At 34.2% G+C, this 11,229-nt stretch overlaps 1 protein-coding gene and 1 long non-coding RNA gene across 2 annotated transcripts; both read left to right on the plus strand.

Annotated features, from left to right (window-relative positions):
• The first annotated feature begins 583 nt into the window (after positions 1 to 583).
• Positions 584 to 3,816, plus strand: LOC127995444 (uncharacterized). Its single transcript, XR_008168397.1, has 2 exons — positions 584 to 1,730; positions 3,555 to 3,816. It is a non-coding gene; the product is annotated as an uncharacterized LOC127995444 (long non-coding RNA).
• Positions 3,817 to 5,579: 1,763 nt separating this feature from the next.
• LOC127995349 (uncharacterized) lies at positions 5,580 to 10,516 on the plus strand. Its single transcript, XM_052591870.1, has 6 exons — positions 5,580 to 5,863; positions 6,838 to 6,981; positions 7,130 to 7,364; positions 8,842 to 8,921; positions 9,026 to 9,155; positions 9,299 to 10,516. The coding sequence occupies exons 1-6, from the start codon at positions 5,791 to 5,793 to the stop codon at positions 9,477 to 9,479; spliced, it is 843 nt and encodes a 280-aa protein (XP_052447830.1). The 5' UTR covers positions 5,580 to 5,790; the 3' UTR covers positions 9,480 to 10,516.
• The last annotated feature ends 713 nt before the right edge of the window (positions 10,517 to 11,229 follow it).

The following is an 11,229-nucleotide window of genomic DNA, read 5'->3' on the forward strand; positions in this document are numbered from 1 at the left end:
ACCAATAAGGTCATAACAGTCAAATGTCGTTATGCAGTTGACCGAACTATAAAGTTCTGAGCTCTGTTGTGATTTGTGTCACTTTAACTGACTAGGGCTCGGTATTTTAGAGCTAATTTGTGTGGAATGCTCAAAAAGTTTAGGAACCATGTAGTAGGCGATAACGTCATGACGTTTTGGTTGGGTCAGTCCTGTGTCCCCTTGAGGAAGGGTGAGGTAATAATTAAGACATTCCTGGAGGGATTTCACCTTCTTTGGGATGAAATTATTAGCTCTAATAAAATAACATGGCCAGGCGCAAACCAGGGACATATCCCATTTGAGTGGTCAAAGTATTATTAAATAAATAAATAATAAAATGATATATATATAAAATGATAATTTGTTATTATCTATGAATTTATGAATTCAAAATCAACTTTTAAATAGCCTTTCTTTTTTTATTTGTTGTGTTTCATATATATATATATATATATATATATATATATATATATATATATATATATACTCATTATAAGTACACACACAAACACTTGCTTAAGTTAACACCGTTAATCCATTGGTACTCCTGCTAACAGTTCACATGCTGAAACTCTGGATTTTTTCACTTATGATTGTTATTTATGTCCATACTAAAAAATAAAAATAAGAACACATTGTGTACTGGCATTTATACACTCCTATCGTAATATATGGCTCCACTTTTTACTAAGGTATAAAAGCTGCATTTGGTTAAGGAAATCATGCCTCCATTTAATTTTTATAGAATCAAATGTAATAAGACTTTGTAGTTTGGGTGTTGCCATCTTTGATGTTTACATAATCACTGTCACTATAGTAACAGGTCACAAATAGAATACTAGTTGCACGTGCTTACTTGAACATTCTGCTTCCTTTATGTGTCATGTGTCATGGTAATAGCATTTTTAATAGCATTTTTATATGATAAGACTAGGGAAAACATGGTTTAAATCTTTCATTCTCCGTACATTCCATAAATTGTAAAGTTTGCAGTATTTCAGGAAATAAGGGAACATTTTATTTTTTGTGAAAACTGAAATGCAGTAGTTTTAAATGGAGAATATTTGAGACCAATACAAAAAAATCCCTGTAGTGGCACCGTGGTATACCATTTGTATGGTAGCCTAATGGTATAAAGGCTATTTTTTGCAGTGTTGTTGGAGATATTCTGAAATTGAAGTCCAACTGAAAACAGCAACAACAAATATAAATGATGCATGCAAAGCTGCAAAACAATGAACAACATAATCACAACACAAGACATCATTATAACATTGTTTCCTGTCATTCAGTTGTTGGCGCGTTATTTCTTTCATCCTCAAAAACGATGTAGATCAACATCAGTCCATTAAGTGGCAGTATGCGCACTCAGATCTGTGAACGGACAGAAGAAGAACTACATCAAAGAAGAGTCTGAAAGAATCATGGAGGTGGATGAGAAAGATGCGCCTTCAGGGAAAGATCCTAAAAAACAGTCGCAGTCTTTAATTACCGCCCAAACTCCAGCAGAGCAGCAGCGCTTCAAGTTGGAGAAACTGATGCGTTTACCCTTAACTTTACCTCGGTTTTATTTGGAGTAATGATTCTACTGAACTGTCGCAGAAGCACTGAACACAAACAGTGCTGAGTTTGATATTTTTAAAGGCTAAATCTGCGCCCATACCAGAGAAACCAGACCAGAGGAGGGGAATCCACGCGCGATGTGATGGGTTCCTGTTGTTTCTTTACTTTCTCAGATCTAGATATGAAGTTCAATGAAATCTCAGCTTAATCTAGTGTCACTTCATTTCATTCAATATGGATTTTCCAAAAAGGGCATTTATATTATCTTTTTTGTTGTTATTGTTCTTTGGAGCATTTTGTATTAATCAGACTAAATCGAGTTACCCAAAACCTAATTTTCAAACAGCTTTTAAAGTACATTTAAAATCGGCAAAGTTTTTAAAAGGTCTAGAAGCCCTAAGAACTGAATCTCTGTTGAATTAATTTAATTGTATTTAATAGTATTTTCTTGAACATGTCTTGTAATGTTGAACAATGTAATGCATAACATTATGTATGTACACACACACACACACACATATACATACATATATATATATGAATTTAAATTCTGAAAATAAATTAAATCCATAATTTAAATTTAAATTATAATTGAAACTCATTCAAACCCATCACACATAAGAAACACACAAACTTAATACAGTGTATTGAACATAAGCATGTTTTCAAAATGTGTTTCCAATGGTTGGTCAATGTGTGTGTGTGTGTGTGTGTGTGTGTGTTTGGTTTTCCAAACGTTTGTTTTCTCCAGACGAAACAGTTGTCACTTCACGTTGCACCACTTGTGTCTGGTGTAGACACAGTGGAAGAGTCATTTGGTCTCCTCGGGGTTGTATGTCTTGCGCTGTGGCTTCAGTAGTGATGTTGCGGCGCTGCATAGTAGTAGTAGTAAGCTACAGATAACTCTCCGATAATTTTAGGATGGTATTCCAATTAATTTTTAATCAAATCAAGCAGGTTTCCCCCAATTTTTTTTTTTTTTGTGCTTCACACACTTTACTGTAATTGGGTGATACATACTCAGGAATTCTGCCCTCGCAAATAATCGGTCAGGATTCATTTTTACTATATATATTGGTTGATTTTTCGCAGGTTCCAGTGCTGGAGCAGGCAGCGGTGTATTTCATGTGTATAGACATCTGTGCTGTCGGGAATATCCAAGACAAGACTTCCTGGAGCTAATTTTTAAAAAATTTGCCTAAAGCACATGACTATCAAATAATGAATTTCATGAAAACGTGAAAATATAAGGTTCTCAGAATTGTTGCAAAACCGTATGTGTGAATAATAGGTATATTATTCACTGTAGATTTAAAAACGGTATGTGTCACGCTTATTGGTGACATACAGAGCAGTTTTTGTTTTTTTTTACTTTAAATTACTGCTTCAGTGGAATGTGGGTCCACCCATTATTTGTAGTGGCTTAAATAAGAGAATTTGGGTGTGGAGTCAAGTTCCTCTCTCTCTCTCTTCATTCAAGTGAAATTTACACCACTGCTCAAAAGTTTAGGGTTATAAGATTTCTAAATAACGTTCGGGCAAGGCTGCATTTATTTGATCAACAACACAGTAAGCAATATAAACCATTTTCTATTTGAATTTTTAACGTTTTGTAAAAACCATTACTCCAGTCTGCAGTGTCACATGATAACAATAATAATATTAATAAATAACATTATTTAAGATTAAATTGATTAAAAAATAACTTTGCCAACACTTTGCTTTTTGCATAGTTTTGGGTCTTGAACTTGGCCAGTGTCTTAAAAAATTATATATATATATATATATATATATATATATATATATATATATATATATATATATATATATATATATATATATAGATAGATATGATATACAGGTAGAATTGGTTTTCAAGTAATTTGCTTAACTCTTGCAGCAAAAGTTGGATGAAGAATATATTAAGATGGTGAGAGAAAACCAAAAGGCTGTGTTTGTTGTGTCCGCAGGCTCAGAGGAGAATTCATCATCATCATCATCCTCTGCTTCTGAAGCAGAAGAGCCCAGCTTCATCATGGGGAAGAGGTGACTGGATGAAAGGATCGACTGCTTGAGTCAGATGTTCAACACTTGAGCTGGACATATGAAAAGCTGGATGTTTGTCTTTGCTGGATGATGATGAAAGAATGTGATCAGAATCAACCTTTATTCTATTTGTAAATATGTATTTTATTTATTTAATAAAAAATAAACTACAAGAGAAATAAACAATACTGGCGTTTTGCATTACAGTGTATCATGGAACACCCCCTCCCACTGTCGTTTAACCTCGTGTCCTTACTGAATGATTGTAGTAGGTCTCTTTTCTAATAGCTTCTATCATTCAGCTTTTATTTTACATTAAGGAATACATTACATTTTAAATTGGTAAAAAAGAAAAGCTTTTTAAATAGACATTTTTTCAGTATTACAATTGCACTGTACACAATCATGTATGATTATATTAATCACAAATATATTGTTTTTACTGTATTTTAAGACGCAACCTTGCTGAGCATATATTATAGAGTATGTTTTATTATGCTACATGATTTCTGCAGGTCTTAAAAAGGTTTTAATTCACCTCTAAACAAATGTGTGTGTGTGGATCTTTTTTTTTGTTTTCCAATACAAATATCTAAACAACCTTAAATGAGGATACATATACTTAAGATGCAAACATAAAATTAAGTCTTGAAATATGTATAACAAATAAGTGAGTTTATGCCTAAAACAAGAATTCCCCCATCCAAAAAAAAAAAAAATATATATATATATATATATATATATATATATATATATATATATATATATATATATATTTATTTATTTATTTATTTATTTATTTATTTTTTTTTTGCTTAAATGTCTGAGACCATTCCTTGAATTTTGGATGTTTTAAAATTTAAACCTGAAACTAAAATGTTGCTCTTTTTAATCATTTTGCACACCATTTTTTTTCTGACTTTATATTATAATAGATATAGTAAAAACATTTGTATACGCAGGAACATTTAAAATGGCACATAATAAAAACAATAAAAAATTTGTTTCAGTTGAGGATTTTGACGCAAATGATCTCTAATCAAAAATCACCTAAATTTACAATAATCTGCATAAAAATAAAAAAAATAATTGATTGCGAGAACTAGCGGTGTAAGTGTTCAGTAGTCACTAATGGTTGTCATGTGTACCACATTCCTTTAAAGCTCATGTGAAAACAATACAAAGCCCTGCATTATCATCTCCACCCTGAATTACCACTTGACAAATACTGTTAAAGGCTCTAGTTCATAGTCTGATTCACCACAATGGGATTCTGGATATTGTTGTTTTACCACTAACCAATCCAGCCTTTGCAAATAATATGGATTCGGAGTTTAACATGTTTCCATTGAGGCCTCTAACAGAGTGCAAACGTAACAGAGAAATGTCAGTGACTTCTACCTATAAACAACGGTTCATTTGCTTCATGTCTAAGCAGGTCTGGTTAAGCTGGTTTTAACAGCAAACACAATTTTGTTTATTTGATAACAACCACTTTAGAAAGTTGCCGGAGCTGCAGAATACACAGCCTAGTTTGTCCTAGAAAACCAATATAATGGCATAAATTAATTACCATGGGTGCTTAGCCCTCAAGACACTAGGAATGGAATTTCACTGATATATTATTGTATGTATAAACATGCCTCTGCTTTTGGATGTCAATTGACGTCATGTGCCTGTTTGGTGGGAATTAAGTCACCAGTATGTGGAGGGTTTGTTGACTTTAACATTAGTCATACAAACAGCCTTTCGCTCTGACTATGCTTTGTTTTCCATTCAAGTGTCAGAGAGTTTGATCACATTTTGCGACTTTAGCATTTTCGCCACCTTGACATTGTAAGTGTGGCATTGCCAATAAAAACGTGTCCTGTGCTATATAGATTAAAGCAGAAATGTTTTAAAATGATTCAAGCATTTTTAACTGCCTACAATGAGGCAACAGTCAATCTTTGGAATTTCAAAGCACTTTTTATGCCTACAGCACCTCCCGGTTTCTACCTGGGATTCACACACCCTCATGAAAAACTCTCCCTCCTTTCAGCTTCTTTTAATAGAAGTTGATTAGTGTCTACTGGGCACATTACTGAACAGAGACACCAGCCAGGTTTGATTTTACTCCCGATTTTATTAATAAGAAGCTATCTGCATCCTTGTTACAAGATGAACATGAATGGTGTGATGAAAATGATCTGTTTGATGTCATTGCTGTCCATCTGGTTGCAGACTGGAGAAGGTAAGTGCATTTTAGCCTTAATTACCAATGTTTGTTTGTTCTTTTTATATGGTTGTTACTATAGAGATCTGGTTTCTGTTTTACATTACAAATGCACTTCATTTATTCTTTAATTGTGTTGTTTACCTTCCCTCAGTTTTAATGGAGATGCTTTCTTATATAATAACTCATTAAAGTCACACAAATATTCCATTACATTTTCATCATGTTGGATATCAGACAAAGATGATTACAGAGTAATAAGCTAAAAATCTTTCTCCCGTTAAGTAAAAATACCCTGGCATCTATTATGAACGAATGACTAATGTAGTTTATAAAAAGTTACTGATTATTTGTACCCATGGCCCGCCGTCTATGAAAAAAGTAACTGCTATATATATATAAAATATATCAAATCATAAAAATACAATGTAGTGACGATAAATGGGGTTAATGGAATGGAAACTGGCTGATATTCCAATAAAAAAAAAAAACTATATATATATATATATATATATATATATATATATATATATATATATATATATATATATATATATAATGTGTGTGTGTGTGCATGCGTGTGCACAGGATCTGTTAATAATTTTAACAAAGTAGGAGGAATCAAAAATCCTCCAGGTATGATGACACAGCAATATTTACCTCCAAATAAACCTCCAAAGAAGCCTTTTGCATGTCTTGGTTAAAGTTATAAAATCAGAATCTATTCTCGAGTCTCGAGGAAAACCCACAATAGGAGGCAAGACTGAGCTTGTACGTTCTGTTCCGTGGCAGTTTTCCATCAGTTCACCTGTAGCACTGCAGTTACAGCATTTTGGGTTGGTACTGTAGGTGTTACGCAATCCTTTTTCCTAGGACAGGTGCATGAATAAGGCTGAACCTGCTTTTATTCTGTGACTGATCTGAATGGGGATCAAGTTGGAACAATGATGTCATATTAAAACGGCTTTGAAAGTCTTTTTCTCTGTCTACAGGTCAGATTTTCCAGCCTGAGCTTACACCTAATGCTTTTCTAGCCAATGTCACCAGCAATACAGTGATACTGAAACAGCCGTATTGTGTATTTGACCAGACGTGCCTTGGCTGTGAGATATGGCTGGCAGCTGGGCTGTGCTCCGGTAAAACGTCTTTATTAATTTTAATAATATTTCCCAATATTGCTGTTTTTGATGTATCTTGATCAAATAGCATTAGAGACTTATATATAAAAAAATCTAATGCAAATTCTCCCATCTTTTTATACTATCAATCCTCTTTCACCTTTAGCAAACGGCATCTTTGATGCTCAAGTGAACAGCTCAACTCCCAACATCCTCGGCTTGTCACCCTACCCAACAGCATTCAACCCATCATCAAAAAACTTCTTTCTGACCAGAGTTGGACTTCTGTCAGATTTCCCCTGTAGTCAGTCCTCCAATGATCGCTACTTCGTAGTCGGAGCTGATGGGCAATGTAGTGGCATCAACTGTAATGGTGTACTTCCTGATGGACTCCCCGTCTGGTAGGACCTTTCAAGTGTGTTCTGCAATGTGAATCTAAGAAGTCGCTTATCATGCACAAAGGGTCCAAATCTGCCATTCTAAAAGGAAATTTGTGTTGTTAACTTAGTTAACAAAAGCCATTTTGATGTCATGTGGTCATTAGATAACTACATTTAGCTCAACTACAGGGCGTAGCAAGGATAAAACACAATAAACAATTGCCTAAAATTGCCACCCCCTATTTTGCAGCTCAATTGTCTATTGCCATTATTGTAATGTATAAATTACCACTCACACATATGTTTCTTTTAAACTAAGCAGCTTTCTTTTGAAATTTGCATGATTAACTAGAACTAATACCAAATGTATATTTCACCCTCACACCAAATAACTGATTGCGTGGATTTAGACAGGATGTCAACATTTACTACTTTACTACTAATTATGTAATTTCAATAGAAAGTAGTAAATACTGACATACTGTCGATTATATTTTTGACTTTAAAAGTGTAAAATTTTAGTTTTATCATGTCAGGTCAAGAAAGGAGAAGTGGAGGATCTTTTGCAGCTTTACATTTTGTTTACAAAGACTATCAAAAACACGGACCAAAGACACAGGATATTAAAACAGCTTTGCCACTAATACAAAGATAATAGTGGACAAAGAAGTACAACTATACTGAGGGATTAAATACACAGGGACTAATCAAAGGAACAGAGAACAGGTGTGACCTAATCAGGAGCTATGGAAACAAACTAGTGGCGGGAAAATGGGAACGAAACTCAGGATCTGTTTACACTACAACGGTGTAGTCAAAAACGGATTTTTTCCCCCCTTGAGTGATGTACAGTTAATCATGGTAAAAAAAAAAAAAACTACAGCAGTAACAAGGCTGAATATATTTAGCTTTTTAAATTAAAAAATATTCAATGCATTATTTGATTTTTATACCATTCATAATTAGCTTATTTAACTTGTAGTTAACTATGTTTTAAATAAATAACCCTTGGTTGTTGGTGTCTGGGCTTATTTATTTTTTAAATGACATGAGACTTTGTGACTTCCTGCGCTTGCTATTCTTTATACTTAAGTACAGTAAAAGTGCTCACATTTGTTATAATAGTCCATTTATAATAAACCCAGAAGCAAGACTAGGGAGTTGAAATGAGTGATACTCTGCTGCCATCTACTGATTATAATGCTAATTTCATGTCATTTTCATCTTAAAGGAGTAGTTCGCTTGAAAATTGACATCAGTTACTCACCTTCCACTTTTTCCAAACCTGTATGAATTTCTAACTTCTGCTGAACACAAAAGAAGATATTTTGAAAAATGTTAGTATTTGGACTATTGATGGAAACCATGGTCCTCCATAGTATTTTTCCCTAACTATTTTGCATAGTCAAAAAGGTGTCTTGATTGCAGTTTCAATAACTTCTTAAACACTAGACTTTGAGTTTGCTTTTAATGTATTGAAACTATTTTTTACTTACAGTTTCAAGTATCTTCTAATCAATACTAATGGGAATCTTGTTAATTCGTCGAACTGGTCCGTCAACATCACTCTCCCCAAACGTAAGAATATATATCAAATAATTTGAATTATTGCTAAGTAATACTGGATTCATCCTAATAGCTGTTTGGGAGTTAATAGATATCTTAATAATCTATTCATACAGTACTAAACCATCAAACCATCAATGATGGTCTGAGTGCGAGATCTGGTGCCATGGTTGTGATTACTGCCATCCTATGTGCGGCAGCGGGTCTGCTTTTACTTCTTTTCTTCATTATGTTATGCATAACCTGGTGAGTAAATAGCACTTAAATCACACTTGTGTACATTTATGATAATTCCATTATCATATATTACTTTTATTGTCACATATTATTTCTTAATGGTCCAAATGTAATGCATTTTTCGAACAAATGACTCAATCTTGTCCATCCAGCTGTACCAAGAAAGAAAGTAAGCAAATCTCAGTCACGGACTCAATCCGTATCCCCCGCTATGACACCCACGACCTAAAGGAGCACGTGCACCCGTACGACAACCCTGCTTACCAGTCGGACTTGAAAAATTACTCCACAGCCAAAACTCTGCCCAGGGACGGCGCCAAACAAAAGCTGTGAGCTACTACTGAAGCCACCATCACTGCACTGCATATTTCACGGGAAACCAAATTACTATGCAGTATTTTCTCTTTCAATATGTTACAAGGCGAAATTGAGGACAGGAAGTGGACTTGAAATTAACTCATCAACAATAGGGCACTTACATCATGCATATGTTACACTGCTGTTTGGCATCAGAACATTGTTTCATGTGTAGTATCAAACTAGAATAGTTGTGTTTTATGTTTATTTTTTAGCCATCATTGGCCTCATTATTGTTTGTGATCAACGGAAAAGACAGGACAGGACTACACTACCCTGACTACAACAGTGCATGGTCTTCAATCCAACACACATCTGCACATTCAGCATGTCTCCCTTATTTAAAACACCTGATTCAGATCATCAGCTCATAAGAAGAGAGCTCCATGAACTGAACTGAGTGTGCCAGATAAGAGAGACATACAAAATGTGCAGAGCAGTGGGTCCCAAGGAACCAGAACTGAAAACCACTTGACTTCAACAAGCAAATTCACTAGATGGCGGTGTTTAGTAAATAAGGAAATGTGTGGGAGAGCGACAGTCATACTTTAGTTATTTACTAGTGCAGTGTTTTCCAACCTTCTATGTCTTAAGGGTCAGATAGGCTTAAATAACCTTTAATGAACATTAAGCCAGGTGGATTTGTTTCTTTTAACTCATATTATATTGTATATCTTTCATTATTAATATTCTTAAAACACATATTATAAAAAACAAAAAAAAAGTTAAGTAGGTAAAAAATACTTTCTTCTTCATGTTTAATCAGGATTAGTCATTTATTAGTTTTCAGCTGTGTATGTGCTGTAAGTTTACAAAGCAGTTTATTCTGGTCTAGGCCACATCCTAGACTGTAATTCTCCCTCTTGTCCTGGGAAACAACACAAGATGATTATAATGCTTTAATGGCAAACTTGAGGTTAGTTGTACTGTACATTTTATTGAAATGCAAGAAAAAGACAGTGGACCCTTTTCAAAAGACTGCGATGATACAAAAATAAAAAAATACAAATACATTTTTTGTATCTACATTTTTTTCATGCACATTTATACTACACTATACTTTGTATTATATTACCTTTGCATCAAATTACATAAAACTAGTTAAAGGGATAGTTCACCAAAAATTTTAAAATTTGATGTTTATCTGCATACCCCCAGGGCATCCAGAATGTAGGTGACTTTGTTTCTTCAGCAGAACACAAACAGAGATTTTTAACTGAAACCGTTGCAGTCTTTCAGTCGTATAATGGAGGTGGATGGGAGTCACGGCTTTGAGAGACATAAAACATACAAACAAAACCAAATTAAACCCTATGGCTTGTGACGATACATTGATGTGTAAAGACACAAAACAATCGGTCTGGGCAAGAAACTGAACAGTATTTATATCGTTTTTTTTTCTTTCTCTGATGCACTGCAAGGCCTTAACTGTATGAGCGTCTCCTCAAAACACAGCCTGTGCAAGAGGCGTCTTGTCTTCTTCTTCTTGGTTTACGGTGGATCACAGATTTATAAGTGCATTACCGCCACCAATTTCTAAAATGGACCACTGACACTCCTAATTGAGATTGTAGATAAGTCAATGTGTCATAATACACTTTTAAGTCTGCGATCTGCTGTAAGAAGAAGATTCCTCAAGCACAGACTGAAGAAAAAGACAGAATGAGCTCAGGACAAGAAGTAAGTAAAAAACGATATAAATACTGTTCAGTTTCATGCACAGACC

The sequence above is a fragment of the Carassius gibelio genome, chromosome A5 (genome assembly GCF_023724105.1).
Source record: "Carassius gibelio isolate Cgi1373 ecotype wild population from Czech Republic chromosome A5, carGib1.2-hapl.c, whole genome shotgun sequence".
Taxonomy (NCBI): domain Eukaryota; kingdom Metazoa; phylum Chordata; class Actinopteri; order Cypriniformes; family Cyprinidae; genus Carassius; species Carassius gibelio.